This window comes from Orbicella franksi, chromosome 9 (genome assembly GCF_964199315.1).
Source record: "Orbicella franksi chromosome 9, jaOrbFran1.1, whole genome shotgun sequence".
In the NCBI taxonomy this organism is placed as follows: Eukaryota; Metazoa; Cnidaria; class Anthozoa; order Scleractinia; family Merulinidae; genus Orbicella; species Orbicella franksi.
The window spans coordinates 22,505,565-22,530,613 of NC_138153.1; the positions used below are offsets into that span (position 1 = coordinate 22,505,565).

The following is a 25,049-nucleotide window of genomic DNA, read 5'->3' on the forward strand; positions in this document are numbered from 1 at the left end:
TCACAACAACAGTTCATGCAAAATTTGAGGGGCAAAGAGAGCGAATTAAGGGCAATTGGAAAATAGAGAATTCTGGGAGTATGAAATTTGCATAAACATCTCTTTTTCCATAACGGTAGTAAGAACCATTATTTATTAGTCTATTTTAATAGATGACGTTTAGCGACCTAATCACTGTATTATATAATACTTTTCTCACGAAAAGGAAAACAAAAGAAGTTACGTGTACGAAAAGCTTCGTGTACGCTTACATAACGATGATTTGTTGACCAATGAATGAGCAGTGCCTGTCCTGGATGATCCAATCAAAATCTTCCGAAAATATGAAACGAACCTTGGCGCCCAAAAATATCAATCTTTTTGTTTACATGTACATAGCTGTTGTGATCATGGAACGATGATTTTGGGTGTGTAAGCGGTACCGTACTTTCAATCTTACCTATGCACTTTAGTGAGGCTGTTTTTATCTGGTCAGTGCCGACTTCTGCTGGTGAGGAAGCGTTGGAAACGCACAAATGAGGTACGTGTAACAAGGTTAGCTGTGAACGTTGACTAAGCGCATTTTCATCATACTAATGGCGACTGAAATTTCTTAACGCCTGACAGCTGAATTTTGCTCCTTTTTAAGACACAGTGTTTCCTTTTTGATCCATGAATTAGATTAGGAACAATCTTCAAGATTTTTATGGGTACATTTAACTAAATTTGTTAATGGAGACCCGGACACTGTACTGACGATAAAAGCTGATAAAGCGTTTCTCCTTTCGCTTTGGAATTATCCGACAGTCAATGTTATTTTCGTACACCTTGGCAACAACTACTTGAAGTTTCAGTCTCAAAATATCGCTGCTCTCCTTGTTTTCGTCCAGTTTCTTAATTCATGTATGGTTTATTAAAACGCTTCGAGCAAAGTTCAGAGTCTTCGTCGCGTACGAAGTTGTCCTTTGACCGCTTGGTGACGGGCTTTTGTATCTGTGTCACTGTTACTTAACTCTTGAGCTTTAATTTCGGCTTCATTTCACAACTTTGTTTTGCTTTGCTTGTGGAAAGTTGTAACACGTTTGGTTAAAAAAAAGATAAGGTTATATTTGCACTGATTAGTGATACAAAATAACGTCGAGTTAGTAGTGATGTGTATTAAAGCTTCCTATAAACTATTTAATATGCTTCTCTATGTTATATTCAGTATTAGTATAAATCTACTAGCGCTCTATCACGAATGCCGTTCTCTGATTAACTACGCTACTCACTATCTATTCTGTGATAGTGGGTAGCGTAACAGTGTGCCCTTGTCAACAAAAAGATGGCCGCTTCTTGGCGTTTTTGAAATGTCTGTGAAGAGGATTTAGCGAAATTTTGAACGACGAGTAGATTTATACTAAAACAAGTAGATTATTCGCTCTCTATGTCTATGCGTGAAAGTTGATAGAAATCTTGAGCTCATAATCTAATTGTTAATTATTAGATAGGACCCTGCGTGCAGTCTGATTGGTCAAAAACCCATGTTTTATTATAAAAGATAGAAAAAGTGTTTTATTGTTTTTCGCCACATCACCTTTAGCCAACATTTTTGTTAGAGATGGTGAAAAACATTTCTTTGAAGAAATTTGAGATCAAGTTCTCTATGAAGCAGCAGAAAGTTATGAAGAGGAGGCATGTAGCACTTCTTTAGTGGTATTAAATTGCGTCAGTTTGTCAATCTTTGTGCTTTGTTGTTTCTACTTGTGTCGTATAAAATCTATATCGTAAAGCAAATGAAGAAGCGTAAGCCATTTATTACACTGTGATAAAACACTCCGGACTTTTGAGAACACTCAAGAAATGTAGAAAACACTTGCCTAAGGCTCGTGTTTTCTACATTGCCCTCATATTCTCAAATGCCTGTCTTGTTCTATCACAGTGTAATACTCAAGAAATGCCTGTGGCTGGTTTTTCTACATTTCCTTCATGTTCTCCAGTGATCCCTCGAGAAAAAGGCAGTAGTGAGTCCAGGGACTCACACAGCCAAAAACCCGTGAGTCCCACACACAGGAGTGTGAGTCCCACACTCATCATTATATGAGTTGTACCTATGAATAACATGTACAATTAAATGAGCTTTGTATTTTATTAGTTACTTTCAGTCTTTGACATACACAGCCACTGTACACATTTGGAAAGCACCAGGATGGCTTTATTCTGCCTTGTTTCACCTTTTCTTCGGGCTTCCTCGAATGACTTTCTTATCCCAAGGCCTTGGAGAGCCATCTTGTGTTCAAGGAGACCAGCATGCCAATTTAGCGTGGTGTTTTGAAAATTTCAGCACTGGGCTTGCTTACTCATTCCATTTGATTTCCTAGCCTCCAAGCAGACTTAACAATACATATAATTTCCATTTTTCTCGTAGACCAGCCACGAATAGGTTTTGAGCCACGGCTCAAATAATCTTCATTCCTTAGATTTCACAGATTTCGCTTGTGCTGATTCTTCATTGTCTTCATTTGCTTTCGCGCCATCTTTCTCCATTGCAGTCGCCGCTTCTTGTTCTTGTTGTTTATTCGCTTCGGGCTGTTTTGCAAATGAGAGTTGTGTTTACCCCTCCAGGGGCTTAAGTTTATCTTCGGTGGCATTTAATTTGAATAACAATGTCCCCCTTACGAAAGCAAGCAGGAAGAGACAGGAAGCATGTGTATGGAATCGAAAAACATACGCTTCTGTAAAATACCGCTGATCATGAAAATTGAGCCTGTAATGACCAGAATGTAATGGCGTTCGTTTTATGATCATGTGCTGCTTACTTTGATACTAACTTGTTTTCATAAATAGAGAAGAAAAGTCATCAAGTCCTGATCGTAATATAGAGAAGGTAATTTTTTTGTGTCCAATGGGACGCATCTGGGACTAAATTTGTGTGTCTTTTAGGAAAATAATTATTATGAGTCTGAGACGCCGGACATGCAGGTAGATGGATCACTGGTTCTGAAATGCCTGTCGTGTTTTATCGCAGTGTAATACACGGCTTGGGCTTCTTTATTTGTTGACTAATAAATAATGGTTCTCACTACCTTTATGGAAAATTAAATAGAGAGAGGACCCTGCGAGCATAGAAAAAGTGTTTTATTGTTTTTTGCCACATTACCTCTATATCATAAAGCAAATATGAAGAAGCCTAAGCTTTGTATTACACTGATAAAACACTTTGTTTTCTACATTTCTTGAGAACACTCAAGAAATGTAGAAAACACTTGCTTCGGCCCGTGTTTCTACATTTCCCTAGTGTTCTCAAATGCCGTAGTGTTTTATCACAGTGTAATACATGGCTTAGGCTTCTTTATTCGTTAATGAATAAATATCTCTTACTATACTCTAAGACCTGATTCATACGTTGAACTTCCACCATCATGATGAATTCAATTCAATTAAGTGCAGCAGAAATGCGACTGTTGATTCATATGTCGCACTTATGTTGCATTTAATTAATGTTGTTGGGTCTGCTGGTCAGTGGGAAATATTTTCAACATATAGAGTTTTCAATATTGCAGACGAAGATACTCGGCAACGAAGGACTTAAATTTTGCAAAAAATTGTCTGCCAATGGAAGGAGAAGTAGAAGGCTGACAATGCAGCAGTATGTCTTGCAATATGTTCAGGTTAAAACTCTGGCTAAAACTCCAACTTGTCCTAATTGTAAAGAAGTTGTCTGAGCAGATTGCGTCTACAATCATGGAGAAAAGTGTTGACACATTTGAGCAAAACAAACGCTTTCTATCTGCGTCCTTCCGTAATTTCAAAAAACTTTTTTGTTGATAGCCAAACCCCCCTCGCCCCCTTTTCAATGTTGAATTACGCTCCGTGGACACTGTCACGTGGTTACAACATTGAAAAGGGGAGAGGGGGTTGAAATGTGAAAATTGGAGATTGAAAAACTCACGCATTCAACCAAACAGGTCTTTTTCAGGGAGTGTCTCAACTGCTTTTGTCCATGATTGTAGCATATCAGCAATGTGATTGTTGAGCCACTGTGCTTTCCTGCCAGGTAGCACTGGGAGGAGAATGGCTAAGTTTCTTTTTCTTTGGCGGGACCAAATTCACATATGCTCAATACATTAACATAATGTATGTATTACATTCGACACATCAGAAATTCAACGTTTGAATCAGTGTCGCATTTCTTTCGGATAATGCAACAAGACCAGTCGAATGTGCCCCCTTCTTTTTTACAGTAAGAAATAAATAATATCAACAAAAAGTAGCATAATAAAACAACTATGCAACTCTTCTTCATGAGTGAATTATTTTCCTTGATGGGAAACTCCAGATTGTTGGGTGTCAAGTGCAAATGAACAGGTTTGACTTTTTCTTCAGGTTATTAATTAGCAATTAGACCAAGTGGAGTACAAATTAGGGAGTAATAATTTTTGGCCAAGTAATTTCAAAAGCAGATGAGTGTGCAACATGAGGCCAATTTTGAATTATGAGCAATTGTATCAATAACAAATTTTGAAATAAAAAAAAAGTAACTGCAATGATTTGTGAAAACAATATGTTGACGCGCTGTCTGGAAGGTTTCTCAAGAAATATTCATTACAAGTTTTGGCTATCTGAAATTGAAGTTTGAGTTTCAAAAACAGTTAAAGAATGACTTCCCTGGAAAATGTTTTGGCTAAACTACAGAATACAGGGCCTCTTTTAATCATCCGCCAAATGAGCTGGCTCTGCTCGTTTGGCTTGTTTGCTCCTTTGTCATCCACTGCCGAGCCAAACAAGCCAGGAAATAAAATATATACAATCATGTAGACCTAGGACTTAATGCGTATACAGATCATTCCTTATTCTTTCATCCTCTGCCAAGCCAAATGAGCCAAACAAGCCACTAAATATATATGTAGACCTAGGACTTAACACATATATTTAGATCATTCCTTGTTGTTTTATCCACTGCCGAGCCAAACAAGTGCCACTAAATATATAGACCTAGAACTTAATGCATATATTGATTATTCCTCACTGTTTTATCCACTGCTGAGGCAAACAAGCCACTAAATATACAGACCTAGAACTTAATGCATATATCGATTATTCCTGACTGTTTTATCCACTGCCGAGCCAAACAAGCCACTAAATATATAGACCTAGGACTTAATGCATAATTTATATAGATTATTCCTTGTTCTTTTGTCAACTGCCCAGCCAAATGAGCCAAACAAACCACTAAATATATGCACCTTCAAAAGTGGCCCTGTATTGTGTAGTGTCTCTTACTAATGTTTTGTCCAGTAGAAGTTAATAGTTCATTAAAAACACTTTTACAGGTTGCTGTAATTTATTCATCGCTAGTTCAGCTTCACATACAGATTGTTATCTGTCATTCAAACACCAAAGTTGACCAAACAGGCAGTGTGTGCACATGAATGCACTGCTCTGATCTTTGATTACTTCTAGTTTATCAAAATCCTTGTTATGCATGTAAGACAAGGATGTTACCTGCTGTTAGGGGTAAATCAGTTGCTTATGTCCTGGAGTAGAAGTAAGTATGGTGTGATTTGACTAGAACTTCCTTAGTAGAGCTATTGAGCCATGCAAGGAGAATGCATGCGCCAAGGATTGAAATTGTATCTGGAAAACAGTCAAATCAAAAACAGAGGTCTATTACAAGCGAATCTTTAATTATGCTTAAAATCTTGTTAACCATTTACTTAAGGCGCAAAATTATGCTCTGAAGTCTGATTAGTTTTTGCAGTTAACATCTGAGTAGCTGGAACCACTAAAATAGACTGCGCATGTGATACCTTTGACTAATTGCTTTTTAAAACACATTACAACCAAGAAACCTTTTGCTTGAGTATGACTTGTTGATGTTCACCAAAACTTTATCAAAGTGTTTCATAGTTATCTAATTGCTATCTTTTTATGTGAACAGGAGTTGTGTGGAGCTGTACCCATTTGAACTTGTAGTATTAGTCAAGTGTTAAAAGCTGAGGTAAGTACCGGTATCAAAAAAGTGCTAAGTGGCTAGCAGCTTGCCACAATGGGCGACAAAAGTGATTGAGACACTTTTAGAAAATGACACTGTGATATTTAACCCATCATTCTCTTTCATATGGATCTAACGGTAATTATGTAATTCTCCTATACCCCCAGTCCCCCAAATCTTCAGTAAATGTGTTTTAAAGCTGCTAAGGTCTATGCAGTCTTACATGCAGAAATAGAAAATCAACATGGTTTCGGGAGGATGGGAGCGAAATGGATTCCAAGATGCTCGGAAATAGAATTTTACTGCGAAGTGTCTCAACACTTTTGCCACATATTGTGTCTTGCATTCCAATTGTACTACTAGTAAAGGTGTAGTGGAGGTTTTGTTTGATTGAAAGGTACGTTCAACTATATTTATTTAATGTTTAAATAAATAAATGTATTTGAAAAACTGACTTGTGCCTATTTTGGTTTGTTCTTGTCATTCCCTCTGAGAGAGATGTTTGAGATTAAACCAGGCTATGAATTTCTGATAGACTGATGATGTAGCTCTAAATTATGTCTGGATTGAGTAACAACCAGTCAAGCTCTACACTAATCTATATACTATAGGAGTTATGTGATTAGTATGGAATTCCTTGGGTTGAATCTTGTGGGGGATGAATTGAGCTTAAGGTCATTCCCCAGTATTGCATTGCGCATCCCTACTGCGCATAATTTCACGTGTGATTAGCACGCATGCATTAAAAAATGGCAGCTTTTTCTTTACAGCTGGACCTCGCCATAGAGGTAAATCGTCATTTTCTCACAAACTAGTGTGGTGACCTATCATTTTTTTCTGTTTTGAATTGAGGAATAAATTTATCTGCGTAAAGTAAATATGGACCAATTCTCAGTGTAGAACAAAAAGCAGTCGTCAGAAACATGAATTTAGCAAGCAATCGTGACTACAATCATGGTGCTATTATAAGGATTTATATGGGTATAAACAAGGTGCTGTTGCTCCTAAACGAACATGGGGACCCCTCATTTTTATTTCAAAATTTAAGTTTCAAAATAAAATTGAGCGATAGAAATTTTACACAACGTTTCGATGTCGTTATGACATCATTATCAAGTGACAAGAAAATAACGGTTCAACAGTGTTATATATGCGGTGAGAGGTGTGATTGTTCATTAACATATTTGTTTAAACAAATAGTTTCGCGTGGATGGAATCCGATTGCGTGTTCAGGCTAGGTTTCTTCTTTCTAATAAACAGCATTTTGTAAATCAAACAATCCAGTTTTCCGTTGCATTTCTTTAGGACGGAAAAATTATTGGCAAGGTTGTTGATGTTATAAAGGCCGTGATCATTCTTTAAATGCTTTCTGATTGCGGAGAACCTGTGTTCATCAATACGTTGGTGCAAATGCTGACTGGTACACCCGACATGCTCTGCATCGCACAGATCACATTGGTAATTGTACACTACGCATTGTTGATTAATTAGAGGTGGTTTTGGTTCACGCATCTTGAGATCTTCACAGATTTTGCGACTCTTGGACACTGGTTGAAGAGTGTGATCGATTTTCTTGCTCAGGTCAGATAGTTGTTTTTTCACTGCATCGGCCGACGTTTGATCTTGAAATGGCAATACCACTCGGTGAACAGTATCTTCGTTGACGGGTAGTTGAGGTGGCACGAGAGGATCTTTGGTCATCATTGAGGTGACAAAGTGAGAAATGATGGAGTTAATTAGGCTTTCAGGGTACTTGAGATTCGTAAACATCAGCTTCAGGCAATCACATTCAGTCATGAAAGACTCCCATGTGGATGACAGGTGAAAAGCACGGTTTACCATGGTTTTAATGAGTGATTTCTTGTACCTTTTGTCCACATGGCTTTGGTGATGGAGTAGTAGGCCGGTATTTGTTGGCTTCCGGTAAACACTGGTTTCCAGTTTGTGACCTTTCTTAAGTATTTCCATACCAATAAATGGTAGCTTGTCAGAAGCTGGTTCCATTGTGAAATTTATGGATGGGTGACAGTTGTTAAGTGTTGTTAAAAAGGCTTCTGCTGCTGGCACATCCTTCATCGTGGCAAGCGTGTCATCAATGTACCGCTTATAAAACTCTGGGAGCTTGTTGTCATGTTCTAATTTCTCTTCGATGGAGCAGAGAAATGCATTTGCCATAAGGGGTCCCAAAGGTGAGCCCATTGCCACTCCGTCAGTCTGTTCATAAAGCTTGCCATCGAACTGGAACAATTGGTTCTTAGTGGCTACTTCTAGAAGTTGAATCAGGTCAGGCTGAGTGATGTTTAACTTGTGTGTTTCGTTAAACCAGTTGTTTACAAACACTTTTTTGGCGATCATTTCAATAGTTTCCTTAAGTGGTACATTAGTAAACAGAGATGTGACATCATAGGATACCAAAATGTCGTTTTCGTCGACTTTTAGGTTTTGAATCTCTTCTGCAAAAGCGAACGTATCAGAAAGCGTGTAGCGATTAACTGACAGCGGCTTCAGTTTTTCATCAAGCCACTTGGCGAGGGCATAGTTGTAGGTACCCGTGGCAGACAAGATTGGTCTCATTGATAACTTCTCTTTGTGTGTCTTTGGAAGACCATAAAGGTGGGCAAGGCATGAGCCTTTCTGACAAACGGAATTGGCAATCTCCTTTGGCAGAATCTTAGGAACCACAGAATCGAGGTGCTTCTCCTTCTGCAACAGGGGGTGGTAATGTTTCAATGGCCGGCCTTTCATTTTTGGTCTGTGCAAGCTGACAGGAGCGAATTTAGATGTATCATTTATAGATGCCTGACCCAGAAGGCTAACATAATCAGATTTGTTTATTTGTTTAAACAAATATGTTAATGAACAATCACACCTCTCACTGCATATATAACACTGTTGAACTGTTATTTTCTTGTCACTTGATAATGATGTCATCAAAACATCAAAACATTGTGTAAAATTTCTATCGCTATTTTTTATTTTGAAATGTTTATCGAAATTTAATCTCATTCAAAAATTTAAGTTCCTCTAATATAAACAATCAGTAGGCAAAGTTTCACAAAAATCTCAGTGCAGGTTCTATTTCAGTGGAATGACCTTAAAACTGACTCTGTTTACTCACACATAGTGGGTACATGTATCTGACAGTGGCTTCCTTTAGCTTGCTATATATAATGAATGTTTAAAATGTTTTAAGCTAGCATGCTAGAGGCAATTAAAGTCAGTAAGAAAAGAGTCCTTTTTGCTTAGTTGGAATATTTAAAGTCCTTAACTTAGATATCCAAGTAAAGTATGGTGAATTACTTAATATAAAAATATGTCTCCTAATTAAATGTGGAGCTTGCAACCTTTTCTTTTCTTTACAGAAATGACTTTCAATTAATAAAATATACATGATTGCATACTTTTTTGGTAGATGATAGTTTCTTGTGGTTTGAATGTTGGCAAACTGCTCAAAGTGCTAAATGAGGGGCTTCTCAAGGAAGAGACACACCTTGCACCTCTTTTGTGCTTGGTTGGAAATGAGGTACAAGTGCACCATGAGTAAACGTTTAATAGAGCATACATCCACCATAATGATGTTCCACTTTCTATGATGTGCATGTTGTAGGTCAATATTTGTTCTTTAGGTCAGAATGATTTCAACCTAAGTAAATTTGTGTCAGAGTGTAAGCGTTAGGGTGAGTTTGGAACTAATAACTTATTAGATCAACAAACACGATCAAATTTGCAACGATTGCTTGCATTGATTGTGTGGGATAGTGGAGAGGTGGGTGGACTCCAAACCCAGGGGGTACTCCCCAACGTTTATGGTGGGGGTGTGTGGCCGTTGTACCCTATTTCAGATCAAGATCATTTCAGACCTTTAAAATTAGACAGAATACGGCTCTAAATATGACTGCAGTTAACCAGAAATGGATTCCATTCATGTGAACATTTGAGAAGGGCCACAAATTTGCCAATGTTGATGTGGGAAAAAGTTCCTTGTAAACAAAAACTAGTGCCAAGCCAGGGTGAAAAACGTACCCTATTTGAGGCCATATAACTAAGTATCCCTCCCCTCTTCATTGGGCTACAAAGTCAGAGATCTGATGTTCAAATCTAAATAATTAATTAACAAAATGTTTAACCGATAACAAAAAATTAGAAAAAGATCTGGCCCGGGTTGTTCCAAAGGCTGAGAACGCTATCCACATGATAAATCACTATCCAGTGGAAAGCGGGGTTTGTTTTGTCAACACTAATCCACTGGATAGCATTTGATCCGGTGGATAGCGTTATCCGGCCTTGGAAATAGTAGGGCCTGGGGAGGGTGGGGGGGGGGGGGGGAAGGGTTAGTGTTACGGTTAGGTGGGTTGATATGAGATCTGCAGGGTAGGGAAGGGTAATAGGAGCTGAGAGGGGTTGGTGGTGTCCATGTCATTCTAAGAACCCCAACAAAAATTGGGGGAAAAAAACATAATTCTGCCTTCTCAAAATCAGCCAGCTGCTGGTAGAACAAGCCACCTCTTCAGGAAGTTTGACCGTCTCCTTTTGTTAGGAACAAGGAAGGAAAAAAAAAAAAACATTGTTTAGTGTGAATATTCATAATCCACTATATTAAACACAAACTTCCCAATCTTTCTTCCATCAAGAAAGTGAAAATATTCATTGTTTTGTCACAGTACTGTATCAAACAAAGTTCAAAGGTCAATATTTCTTGTCAAGCATGTCTGAAAATCAGAAAGTAATTTATCTGAATTTATTGTGTAATTATAATACAGCAATGTTAATAAACTGTTTTAAAAAATTTTACTGACGACCTTGGTCAGAAGGATTGGAGAAATTCATTTTATATGCATTTTGTCCCTCCCCACCCCTGTGTAATGTTGACAAAACACTTTCATCTAACACGAGTTTTCATTTTATTATCTTCCAACATTGAAAGGGGGAATGGGGTTGCTGGCACTTATTCTGTAGGTATTACGGTTATGACAGGGTTGCCATGGTTGGGGAAAAGTCAGGGAAAGTTAGATTTTCTTCAAGGTCAGGGAAAAGTCAGGTAGTTTTGTATCAGGTCTGAGAGTTTCTAAATCCTTGTTCAAAGTCAGTGAAAAGTCAGGGAATTTTATTTTAAGGTTGCTGCAAATTATTTTATTAGATGTTTTTGTACAGACAAGGCAATTTTGTCGAGTTATTTTTTTGTAAAAAAAAAATACCTCTTAGTTGGCGCATCTGGTATGTTATGGATGTGTCAATGGATGAGTGAGTGAGTGAGTGAGAGATGTATGTATGTCACACCAATCAGATTAGATCTACTATAAACAGCCAATCAAATTTCTTGTTGTAAAGGTAAATGGAATGTGAGAAGATTTGATCCCGACACAGTTTAGAAAGGCCATATTTATTCTTCTGTACAAGAGGAGGAAGTACCCATATATTGGGCTTACTTTGACATTTTCTGTGGGTTAGGCTGAGGATTTTAGTTACGAATGAGATGAGTCTTGAGGTTTGAAACAGTTCGTGAGTTAGTAGTAACTGTATGCAAATGCAACAAGATATTTTTATTTTTAGTTACAAAGGTAACTTGATACTTTTGTTTTTCACAAGGAGTAAATTCAATTAGAGGTCACGAATCGTCGCTTCTAGTTCTTAGGACACGTTTTAGAGGGAACAAGACTATTTAGATTTGAAACAGTTCTAACGTTTACAATAGTAAGTGCAGCTGACAATTGTTTTGTTCTTGTTGCATGCAAATATAACAAGATATTTTTATTTTTTAGTTACAAAGGGTAATTTGACACTCTTGTTTTTCACATGGGAGTAAAATCAATCAGAGCTGACAAATCATCACCACTCTTTCCCACGAGATGTTTGCTATCTTTAGTTACAAATGGTAACTTAACACTTTTGTTTTTTATATGGGAGTAAATTCAATTAGAGCTGACAAGTTATTGGCTTTTGTTGACAGGATATTAAACAAAAAAAAGCTTTCATTTCTGGACGGTTTTTACGTCTCTGCAGTAGCAGTTTATTTTTATTTGACGGGCATTTTGTGACATTCTTTTCAGTCCGATATTTTTAAAGGTAAAAAGTATCAAAACTGCTCAAATGTTCTTTGAAGACTATGTGGCACCAAGTTTAAGTGCAATTTAATTAAATCAGACTTTTAATGTGTCAGAGAGGTTTTTTTCTCTTTCTTTCTATTTTCGGTGAAGTAGTGTTGTTGTGTTGTGTTGTGTAAAAAGGGTAAACTTACGACTCGTATAAAATGTGAAAAGGTCTCTTAACTTGAGTACTTTTGAGTAAAAATTCCTCTTGGGGGTTGGAAGGGCTATGTGATTGGTGAGTGAGGGCGTTATGCATATGCATGTGTCACACCAATTACAGTGTGGGTTTTATCAAAGAACGAATCAAAGAAAGAAATAAGATGGTATCTACATTAATCGGGAGACGTGTCAGATTACTGTAGTTTGTTCAGTCAAACATTTTATGGCTTTCTATTTAGCTATCTTACCATTGCCGATGTAACATCGTATGTACATCATAAATTTCCAGTTTCTTTCTTGCTTTACATTGCAACCAAAAAAACTTGTCAAATTAACCAAATCTTTACTGTAAACAGTTCCATGAATGCTCCTATCTCCAAGACTTCACAAAAAAAATAACTCTTGCACGTCTTGCGTGCCTATGTTTTTAAAAATTATCTGAGCCATCTTTATTTTTGTTGATTCCTGGCCAGAATAGTCATCCTGCAGGGTCAGTGAAAATTGCTTTACAGTCAGTGAAAAGTCAGGGATTGTTTTTGTTCCAGTGAGTGGCAACCCTGTTATGAGTTTATGTTTTTGGCATTTTCCAACACATTTTATCCATGGTTGTAGGTTGAAACAACTTACATGTATTCCAGGTTGATCCAGTAATTCTGGGATAAAGAACTTGTAAATTGACCTACAGCACCCACAATTATACAATGCAGCTCTGGGTGACTTTCAGCTATTTTCTCTCATGCCAGTCAATAATTTTATATATAATTGTCATTTTACCATATCATGATGGTGCTTTGCCTTATCACTGGATGTGAAAATAGAAAGGGGAAGCTTGTGGAGACAAAGAAATGACAATATTTTCTTAGTTACTTGAGTGATTACAAATCTGGGTTAGTTCTTGGAGGAGTTAACCTCGATATGTTGATGACAATGGATTTCTGCATTAAGAGGAGATGACATCACTGAGGAAAAACTTAAAAATGATCTAGGGTGCAGTAATGATTTTGTTTCTGGTATGCTAGTGAAAGAATGGGACTGCAGCTTTATTGTGGATTGGGTTCCACAGGTCAGGTCATAATATATGGTTTATGTGATCTGTCAAAAGCTGTAAGTAAGTAATGAAGTTCATTATCAAACTTGCAAAGAGAAATATACAGGCCTAACAAAAAGATTGTTTTCTTCTTTTAGGATTCAGATGGAATCAGTCTTTCAAATCGAGACAATAGCACAAGGTTTATGCTGAACCTAAGCAGACATTGTGGGTTTCACTCAGAGACATACTCCCTTTCTGTAAACTTGCTTGATCGCTTCCTGTCTGTGGTGAAGGTGAGTTTCTTAAATTAAAATCAAGACCTTTAAAGTTCTTGGTACATGGGTATTCTATTTTTGCCATACCTGCTGATTAACTCATTTTTTTCCACATCACAGGCCAACCCAAAGTACCTTCCTTGTATCAGTATTTGCTGTCTGTTCCTAGCTGTTAAGATGTGTGAGGAAGATGAGGTATTAACTAGTATGCAAAGCAGTTAGTTATGGTACTTTTTAAATAGTTATTGGCATGGCTAGATATAATGTTGTTCCTGAAAATATCCATTCTCCCAGAGGGAATTGGTCAGATATTCTGGAGGGATGGTGGTGGGGGTTCAAAGATCTAGGAAATTCAGTCGAACAGGGGAATTAGACAGTTGATGTAGTTTTCCAAGACCAGATCTCAAGATGACCTTCAATTCAATATGAATTCATCTACCATGTAATTTGAGAACCTGTAGCCACTGGGCTAGTTATGTTAGAAGAGGTTTCAGGGAGGTAAACAGGCTTGTTTGATTGTCATTGAGAAAGATAAAGAGATTTTCTCACGTTTTATGATCAATATTTCTGCTGTGATATGTCTGTTGTTAATGCAAAGACTGCTAGGAAGATTTAACTCTAGTGGGAACAGTAACCCATGGACATGTACCATATGAAGCAATTAGATCAGTGCCATCTTAGATTTTGATCATTGCTTGTCATGCTTAATCATCATGAAAAGGACAGACTCATTTTTCAAGAAGGTTGCAAGCAAATGCAATACTTCCAAGAAGAAGGAGCCTGAGGGAGATGAATTACGACCAACGAAGCACCTCAGAACCAAAAAACCCCTTTGAGTGCAGAAAACATCAATACGTCCTAATTAAAAGCATTCATTGTGTCCAACATTTCAGACGAAGTAATTTAATCTAACTAGTACTAGGCAACTACTTTACAGTTGAGTTCTTACATGACTGTATGTCTACAGATCAGGCTGAAAATTCCAAGCAATTTCTTTCTTGCAACTCGATTTTTCGCTCACAGTTGACCCCTGGCCGCTATGATTCCTGATGTCATAATTATTAATCTATATGCAGCTAGTAGGATTTGGAGTGTTTATACTACTTTAACTAGTCCGAGACTATGATAAAGGTTCGTGAGGTTTCTTTAGGATAAATGATGTTTTCTGACATACTGACATGTGTCTGTGACCTTTTTTCTGAGAGCCTGCTTAATACAGACACTCGGATGATGCGGACACTATGGCATGTCCATTTGCCGGCTCCTGTGTTAACGGGGTTCCACTTAACAACAACTTTTATAGGACGAGGAGACCTCCAAAAACCTACCAGGCTTATAACAGAGGCTACCTCAGTTGTTAACGGTTATAATTTTTAGTGCAGAGTGCACTATTGGGATGGTTTAGGGGGCTGCTGTTCGCTAAGGCACTAATGTAATAAGCCACTAAAGGAATAATGCACTAACACGATAAGGCACTAATACAATAAGGTACTAACACAATAAGGTGTAAACTTTAATGTTTGTTTAATTAATTACTTTCAATTAATCAATTAGCCTTGTGGGAAGGGGAGCTGGGTGGGGTAGGTACCCGAGCGCATTCCACAAAACGTGTTATATTTACGTTGCTTTCTTTGATAACATGACAAATATATATATGGTTTTGCAAATCTCATACTATCCTTGTGGTACCATTCTCTTAAGGTCATGCCCCAGTATTGCATTGCACATCCCTACTGCGCATAATTTCACGCGTGATTAGCGTGCGCATTGAAAAATGGCAGCTTTGTCTTTACAGCTGGTCCTCGCCATAGAGGTAAATCGTCATTTTCTCACAAATGAGTATGGTGACCTATCATTTTTTTCTGTTGTTTTGAGTAATAAATTTCTCTGTGTAAAATAAATATGGACCAATTCTCAGTGTAGAACAAAAAGCAATTGTCGGAAACGTGAATCTAGCAAGCAATTGTAACTACAATCATGGTGCTATTATAAGGATTTATATGGGTATAAACAAGGTGCTTTTGCTCCTAAACGAACATGGGAACCCCTCATTTTTATTTCAAAATTTAAGTTCCTATAATATAAACAATCGATAGGCAAAGTTTCACAAAAATCTCAGGGCAGGTTATATTTCAGCGGAATGACCTTAAGAACAAAAGCAATTTGCTCCAAACACATGCGCAAATTAGTTAGCGTCAAAGTCGACTATATGTTAAGTGAAAGATACATTTCATACGGGACTACCCACGAACGTTGAGTGCTTTCCTTTGTGGCAGAACATAACATGTAAGATGCATGCATTCTACCATTGCTAGTGTGATAAACTCCGTTCTCGAGTTCAGACGCACGGTTTTTTTTTATTTTTTGTAATGAGTGATATCACACTCTTGTTTTGGCTGGGGATAGCAGTTATATTTCAGGTAACGTCATTTCTCCTCTTTTAGTGCAAAGAACGCTACTGTGACTCTGTATCTTCTGGAATCTTCCCTAGCTCAATTCAAGAAATGTCATCTGCTGTTTTAGAACTATTGTGTGTTTGCCGGGGTTGCTTCTCCTTAGCAGCTTGTTTGTTTCCTCTGCTATGAAAGAGGGTTGGCTGAAACTTTCCCGCATTAATTACATGTAAAACTAGTAATAGTTATCACTAAATCTGTCCCCGCTTTCTTTTATTTCTGCTGATTGAAACCAATCATATTCAACATTTTTGTATGAACTAAAAATTTTATTTTTTTTTGTAAACTATATCACTCATACTGTTCCAGTAACTTAGACATCTTACCATGAATATGATCCAAACAATCAACTAAGTTAACTAAACCAATACATTCTGTTTAACTCATTCTATCACATGATATTCTTTACATAATACTCCCACAAAGCATTTACAGCTGAGCAGTTTACCATATCTCGTTAGAAAGGACGCAAAAAGTACTTTCTGGAAAAAAAGGTTGCATTGCCTTCATGGAAACTAATATTTCTTTTACAAAAATTTCACTCAGTAGAACTTTATAGGGAAAAAAAGGTTAAAAATCTATAGCGAAACAAAAAATTAAGTCATTAAACTACTCTGCTGTTCCAATTTGATGCTGAAACAAACCATTTGTCTTGATATATGAGCAAACATATCTCGAAAGCAGAACGGAAGTCGATTTTTCTTCCGAGATGTAAACAGAAGTATTGCGTTACAGTCACCATATATGCAAAAATAAGAGTCAAGCTTTTTTACCACAACGGAAACACTGCAAAACAATTGCATGTACTTTTGGATCCCTGCAAAGTAACTGTCACATGAGCTCTATGCCACGTAGGATTACTCAATACAAATAAGCGATCCGAATAAACAAGATGCCAATGGTAAAACTGGCGATCAGAAGGGTATTTAACACTGGCCTAGAATTTCTAGTATACTTCAGAATTTCTTACGATACATTCTGAGTTGTTTTTCTCCCAAAATCCATCTTCAGGATCTTTGAAATTGTTTTCAATTTGTCCTAGATGAGAATCTGGGCCATTTCGAAGCGAATTCATTTGATCACGCTAAAATCGTCATGCAGGCCATATTAAGTTGCTGCATATTGTAATTGGAGAGTATTTTGACCTTGAAATGCTGCTCAAAGATGGCAAAATCCGAACTTGTGGTTGGGAGACCTTGAAATGCTGCTCAAAGATGGTGAAACGTGAACTCGTGGTTACAAGAACCTTCAAATGCTGCTGGAAGATTGCGAAACATGAACTTGTGGCTGCAAGAACCTTGAAATCAAGAATTTCATGTACCTGACACCACACCAGCTGTTTTGTGAGCCCGTGTTCCTTGCCCTACATTACCCGAGACCACCGTGCGCACCTAGTTTCATCAAATCGAGAACGCTTCGCATACTACCAACACATTTCTTATTTTTTTGAAATTCCTTGTATGTATACACACGAGGAATCCTAGGGTGCCTCCTCGGGTTTTGGCCTCTGCGCGTAACAAAAGAAACTTTGTTATCATCGCCACAGACTCCATGGCACTTACTGAAACCTCCAATTAATTTCATCAGTTGATGAGGTGACTCGCTCACCGATGTGGGATATAATTTCGGTCAAGTAAAGATCTCTACCTTCAATACTTGTTGAAACACCTCAGTTGTATTACTGAATAGCATTGTGTATTAGTTTGATGTGGTTTTATTGTTTACACCAACTCGGCTGGCAAAAGAATTAGAACGCACTATTCAGTGATTCGACGTGGCTATTTGATAATTAGATTAGTTCTTGTTTATCGGTGAAATGAAAATTTACGTTTTGAATAAAACAAAATCGTTCCTCTTTGACTTTTCAGCAGATATTTAACTTTTATATTCCATGTATCTCCAGCAGCGAGTTAAAAAAATACACATCTTTCTTACATTTTCATGGAAACAAAGGTATCTTGTTGCATACATTAGCGAGGAAAACAAAAGTATCAAATTACAAACGTTGCCGTGAAAAGTAAAATTGTCACATTGGCTACTTCTACGCATTATTGAATTTAAAATGAACGAAACTCAAGATAAAATACCACAATAAATTTAAAACCATCTTGACAAACGGTCATTGTAAGTTATTTTTGGGCAAAACACAAACATGAAACACACACACTGCTAAAAGTTATGTCTTGTCAAGTTTTTATCTGCTCATATTCTGCAAAGGGGGAAAGGCCTAGTTGACTACCAAGGGAGAGCAGGCTACAGCAGGGGTGAGGACCTGTTTGACTACTGCATCAGAGCTGTAAATTACACTCTGCACTATCTGAGATTGTCTCACTAGTTTAGCTTTGTGTGCCAAGACCAACTCTGAGTTATTTAATACTAAATAAAATTTAATTGTCTTTTCCTTGAAGCTGGGAAAGCTTGGTAAACTAGTGAGAGATGCTGGCAGAGAATTCCAAATTTTGGGACGTTGATTAATGATAGAGTATTGTAAATTATTGCAAAAGATTTATGCAACATGTTTGCATACATAGTTCAAATCTGTAATGATTTGTAAACTATTTTATTTCCTATGAGTCCCACCACCAAATAACTGGAGTTGTGAAGTTTGCTTGAAGGTTTGAGTTTCCAGGAGTAAACTGTACATTCATGGAAGAGTTTTGGACCACAATTGTATTTCATTGTGTGACACAACTGTTCAAATGTTTTTCGTTGTTAGGATGTCCCAACAGCAGCTGATTTGGTCAAAGTTAGTGGGCTACGCTTTTCTTCTTCAGACCTCTTAAGGATGGAGCGAATCATTCTTGATAAACTTCAGTGGAATCTGTCAGTGAATGCTTCAACTCCACTGTATTTTCTGCAAGTAGTAAGTACATGTGTAGAGTGACACAGCCTTGATGCAAATTTATCTTATGCCTGAATAATTGAAGGTAAGCTGAAAGTGCAAATTTCTGACAAAAAGCTGACAATTTCATAATTTTCTTGCAGTTCCATGCACTGTGCGTTTCAAAAGGATTTCTTGACCACTGCCCAGTGAGCCAACATTTACAACACATCACTGCTTCTTTAGAAGATCTCCTTTGTCACCACAAATTTATGTTCTTCAAGGTGAAAAAAGTAATATTAAACTAATTACAGCCAAATGAATGAATGCATGAATGAGTGAGTGATCAATGAATGAAAATAATTAAAACAAATATGCTAATGGACATATTTAGAGTAGCCTGCGAGCAGGCTCACCTTTGAGTCACGTGCGTGAGTGGCAAAGAGCAAAGCGATCCAGTGGGAAGGAGTCTTGTGAAGAGGTGCCTAACTTTCAAGCACCTCTGCTCGATTTCGCGCTGGCAGCTACATTACATGCGCCTGTGCTTGAAGGCTATGTTTAGAGATAAAGCATCTATGCCTATGCACCCAAACAACTGGCAGTTTTCAAGAAATGTGAATGTTTGCGGAAAACTAGAAAACGCATCAAAAATCTTCTTGCAAGACATATTTCACCTCTACTTTGATTGTGATGCAGCATCTATGTTTTTTTGTTTCAGCCATCGACTTTATCACTGGCTTTGCTGAGTTGTGAGTTGGTGTATGTTAGCAGTAATTGGCTCCTGGCAACACATTACTTGCAGCAAGAAGCAAAGGTAATGATGCTAGTATCATTGTTTAAAAATAATTGATTGTTAGTCAACACTAGTGATACACCCACAATCAAGGTTTTCTTAATCATCAGACATGTTACCGGTACATGATTGCATGTGTGATTACGTAGAATGATTTTCTCAAACAATGTCAGTTTGATCTGCAAATTGTATGATGAATTGAGCTCCAAATAATGATCAAATAAGTCTCCCCTTTGTAACTTTCATTGTTTCTCTCTTGGCAGATTCTAGATGCAGAACTTTGGCAGTGTTCTAAACTGCTTAATGAACACTTCAACTCTGTTTCAAACAATCACTTTTCCAGAATCAAGACTCAGTCAATAACTGATAGAGAGGATCAACCCTTCACAGTGATAGAAAACTAATTACGAGGTAAACTTTCTTTATGTTTACTGTTAGTAAGGTAGTTTTAAGGTAAAGGTACATGTTGTCAATGGAGGCGCGGTGGACTCATGGTTAGTGTGCTCGTCTCTGGATCGAGCGGTCCGGGTTCGAGCCCTGGCCGGGGACATTGTGTTGTGTTCTTGGGCAAGACACTTTACTCTCACAGTGCCTCTCTCCACCCAGGTGTATAAATGGGTACCGGCAATCTTAATGCTGGGGGTAAGCCTGCGATGGACTAGCATCCCATCCAGGGGGGAGTAGAAATACTCCCAGTCGCTTCATGCTACAGAAACCGGGATAAGCTCCGGCCTGATGGGCCACTTGGCTCGTATGCAGACTTTACCTTTACATTTTGTCAATGATATTAACAATTTCTTCCTGAAATGAAAATGGAACATAAGCTTTTTTGATACTTGTAATATGCCACCATGTGCGACACCAAAATATCAGAAACATCAAAATATCGAAACTTAATAATTTGTTCCTGAAATGAAAACAAAACTTAAGCTTTTTTGATAACTGTAATATTCCACCATGTGCAATGCCAAAATATCAGAATTTGAGTGCTGAAAACAATGCCAAAATGCTTGTTTTTCTTGCTGGAGTTTTGTTTGTCACACTAATGAGTGACTATTAATTTGCTCTATTGCTTTTTTAGTGCAAAGACTATTGGGGTTAGAATGTTGGGAAAGGTACTTCAACTACGCAAAATGCTAGTTCCTGATCAAAAACATGGCCCTCAGATGTCAATGTTTTCATCAACTGGACAAAATATGACAGCATACTAAAAGACTGACAGAAATCTGTTAACGTCTTGTAAGGGTGGGTGAAGGAGCAAATGAACTCCCTCACTTGGTGGGTGAGACAAGTGGCCCTTTGGAAATAAGAAATTGCCTCTTTCCCACTCCCCAGAGATTTCTTTGATAGTCATTGTGTTTGTGTGAAAATTATTTCCAAAACAAACATGGTGCCGTGTGTTGTGGGCTTCTCCAAGAAAAATTCAGTGCTTAGAACCAAAATACAGCTTTATTAGTTCAAAATGGTAAGGAATAAGCATCAAGAGGACTTGACTGATGGTAAAGACAGCATAATGGCTTACAAGAAATGATTGCAAGAAGGTCGGAATCAAAGGGTCTTCCCAAATACAAGTACATGTAAAACAAAACCATGCCATAACACTGAGGAAAGTTTAAAATGGACTTCCCTGTCCAGTGTGGAAATATCACTAGTTCAACTGAATGTATTGCTTATTAAATTGACATTTTTTCTTGAGGAATTGTTTTGTTGTTACAAACTTTTGCATTCTGCACTGACGGACAACAACACGCATTTGGATAGCACAAATATTATATACTTTGAGAATGCGTATATCCAAGTCACTATTTTTCATGAACACGAAAGTGGATCTTTATGTCGTGTACCTATTTATTATTATGCAGTGTGTTACAGATATTAGCCTAATACTGCTGCCATTACTTTGCTGTTCGAAAAATCAGCGTGTTGAACCCAAAATTGGTGGCCATCTTGGCATGGCCATAATTAGTGGTTTGAATCAATGTGTAAAATGTTCACGATGGAAAGACAAATATAGCTGGTTTGAGTGGCTGTATATCTGCTCTGGTTGTATATACTCTACTAAACTTGGACTACAAAAATGTTTGTAAAAATAACAAGGTTAAAGAATTCTACTTCAAACTGCTCCACAGAACAGTGACTAAAAAAGAGCTTTCCTTGATCTACTGTATAGAATCAGACATGCTGTGTTTATTATGCCAAGAACCCGAGTCAATAAGCCACACTTTCCTAAACTGTCATTGGTCAAAACAATTCTTTTCTGAAGTCATCAAATAGTCCACCATTTTAAGATGTTCACGTTCTTGATGGAAGAACTGCCAATTCAAGGAGAGTTTGAATGCACGGTTTAACATTGTCTACAGTAGAGAATATTATTTTATACTTTACATCAACATGACTTTGGTAATGCAGTAAAAGCCCAGTATAAGTTGGTTTCTCATAGACCTTCACATCAATTTGGGACCATTTCTGATAATCACCATTTCAAGAAAGGGAAGTTTGCCGTTGTCTTCAAGTTCCATTGTGAAACTGAATGAGGGACCCGTGCATTTCACTCAGTGTTAACAAGAATTCAGAGGCAGATGAAACATTGAACATTGTGCTGAGGGTGTCATCCACATAGTGCTTATAGAAAGCAGGCATCTAGTTTCGGTTTGACAAGTTTTCTTCGTTATTGCACATAAACGCATTTGCCATTAGTGGCCCGAGGGGAGAGCCCATGGCAACCCCTTCCACTTGCTCGTAGCAACCTCTACCAGCTCTATAAGGTTGGTTTTTGATTCCTTATTTAACCAATTGTCTTTGAAAGCTTTCAGTGCAAGGATTTCGATGGTTTCATGGTACGTTTGGGAAAAGAGACAAAACATCGTATGACACTAAGATGTCCTGTTCGTCGATTTTCATCTAGTGAAGATCATCAGCAAACTGGCTTTTACTGCATTACCAAAGCCATGTTGACGTAAGGTGTAACATTCACATTCTCTACTGAAGACAATGTTAAACCAGGCATTCAACCTCTCCTCGAATTGGCAGTTCTTCCATCAAGATTGTGAATGTCTTAAGGTCATTCCACTGAAATAGAACCTGCACTGAGATTTTTGTCAAACTTTGCCTATTGATTGTTCATATTAGAGCAACTTAAATTTTGAAATAAAAATGAGGGGTCCCCATGTTCGTTTAGGAGCAACAGCACCTTTTTTATACCCATATAAATCCTTATAATAAGACCATGATTGTAGTCACGATTGCTTGCTAGATTCACGTTTCCGACGATTACTTCTTGTTCTACACTGAGAATTGGTCCATATTTATTTTACACAGAAAAATTTATTACTCAATTCAAAACAACAGAAAAAAATGATAGGTCACCATACTCGTTTGCGAGAAAATGACGATTTACCACTATGGCGAGGTCCAGCTGTAAAGAAAAAGCCGCCATTTTTTAATGCGCGTGCGCTAATCACGTGTGAAATTATGTGCAGTAGGGATGCGCAATGCAATACTGGGGAATGACCTTAAAATGGTTTTTGCTTGCCTGCACTGTCCTGAAACCCTTGTAGAGAACACCATCAGACATTTTATTGATGTGAAGGTTACTGAGAATGTGTGTTCTAAACAACAAGTATCTGATTAACAACATGCTCCACCAGCATTTTCTTACGGTTCAAAGACCAGAAATCAGCAAACGCAGTAAGACACCACTGTGATCTCACAACAGGAGACCCATACAAGGGGCGTGTCTGTTTGTATGTTTGAAATCTAAAGAAATGTTCAGGAATATTGAAGAGTCTTGACATCGTAAACTTATATTGAGTAATGTCTATGTTAAAGCTCAAAACAAATGTAAACCTACCTCGGTTATTGTGTATTGTCGTTTCTGCAGCTCAAAATGGCGAATTTGAGTGATTTGGTGGGTTTTGAGTTCACTGTTACACTCTATAAGAGACGAAATTCTCCTCTTATAAGTCAACGCAAACCCCACCAAATCACTCAAATTCACCATAGGTCAACAATTGGCAACCATGTAAAGGATGAGCATGGAAAGGATCCGGAGACCATTGGAAGCAATTTCCAGATTTTGAAAAAATGTCAGTGAACTCGACTGTTTGATTTTTGAAATGTTCTTTTATTCAAAAACTTAAACCAAAACTGAACAAATAGAGTGACTCGATCCATGTGAAGCTATTTACTTAATTATTTCACTTTTAATATCATTTCTATCACGTTAGAGTTTTCTTTATCATTCATGCCACAATTTTCTAGTATTGTTCCTATGTAAATATTTTAGAGTTTTAGTCAGTGTCTCATCAGCATTCTTATAATCCATTGTATATATCTAAGCACATACAAAAATTTTATTTTTCAACCTGAAAGTGACCATCCAACAGTCAAATGTTTTTTAATGTTAATTTTTATTGTGAAATCCGGTTTTAAAAATTTATTGATTCGAATAAAATGCAGCTAGAGAAATCATGTATCAAAATACAGTTTAAGCTAATTATAAGTACTGTTTTCGTCTAAAGTGCAAGTAATTTTTTTCTTTCTTGAAATCAAAATACGGTTTAAGCTAATTATAAGTACTGTTTTTGTCTCAAGTGCAAATAATTTTTTTTCTTTATTGAAATTAAATATTAAGTACCTGTTATTATACAGTTTAAGCTAATTATAAGTACTGTTTTCGTCTCGAGTGCAAATAATATTTTTTCTTTATTGAAATTAAATATTAAGTACCTGTTATTATCAGTAACCACTGTTTATTTGTATTGTTTAGTTCGGGCAACTTTATTGTAATTAGTGCAAGTGTAGGTTAATGTAATTTTATCATTGTATATATAAACAGGGTAAAGTTATATAGGATTTTCAGAATGTGGTCGTTGGCCATATCAACAGGGTGGCAGCATTAGCAGGATTTTCTTGAAAATGCATGGGCTGTATTAATGAGGTGACCATAAGGCAGGGTTCCACTGTACATATTTACATGTACTTTAAATTTAAAATGTTATTTTCATTGTGGGTTAATTACCACAGACATTTTAAAAGTAATGACATCTCTCATCATCCTTTTCAGGTTATGCAGCCAATTTGTCTGAAAATATGCAACAAAGTTACAGTGTGCAGTCATCTTAGATGAATGACATGCAAGCATGGATTGGAACACCAACAGACCAACAAGCCCATCGTTGAAGGTTCCAGGCGAGAATCTTTATTCTCACTCTAGAGTTTTAAACTTGTATACCTTTTTATGAGAATCTACAGGCCTAAGTTATATATCAGATGTTTCTGGGTTATCAAAGGATTGTTGTTAGTGGTAGTTCAGACATGTTTCACTGTGTGTTAAAATGTAAATTTGAAATATCTGTTTTTATGGTAGAAATGAAGGAAGAGAAGAATTTACAATGTAGGCATTTTGTTATATGTGTAAATAATTTGGTATGGATTAGGAAATAAAGGAATTTTTATTGAACGATTGACTGATTGTGTT

General features: G+C 37.2%; 2 protein-coding genes across 2 annotated transcripts; one reads left to right on the forward strand and one right to left on the reverse strand.

Moving 5' to 3' along the window:
• The first annotated feature begins 355 nt into the window (after positions 1-355).
• LOC145497601 (cyclin-I-like) lies at positions 356-25,031 on the forward strand. The gene is made up of 10 exons (XM_081477423.1): positions 356-520; positions 5,900-5,959; positions 9,366-9,476; positions 13,384-13,521; positions 13,624-13,698; positions 18,673-18,819; positions 18,942-19,061; positions 19,496-19,591; positions 19,834-19,981; positions 24,636-25,031. The coding sequence occupies exons 3-9, from the start codon at positions 9,366-9,368 to the stop codon at positions 19,972-19,974; spliced, it is 828 nt and encodes a 275-aa protein (XP_081333549.1). The 5' UTR covers positions 356-520; positions 5,900-5,959; the 3' UTR covers positions 19,975-19,981; positions 24,636-25,031.
• Positions 5,967-9,328, reverse strand: LOC145497599 (uncharacterized). Its single transcript, XM_081477421.1, has one exon. The coding sequence runs from the start codon at positions 8,957-8,959 to the stop codon at positions 7,142-7,144; it is 1,818 nt and encodes a 605-aa protein (XP_081333547.1). The 5' UTR covers positions 8,960-9,328; the 3' UTR covers positions 5,967-7,141.
• Positions 25,032-25,049: the final 18 nt, after the last annotated feature.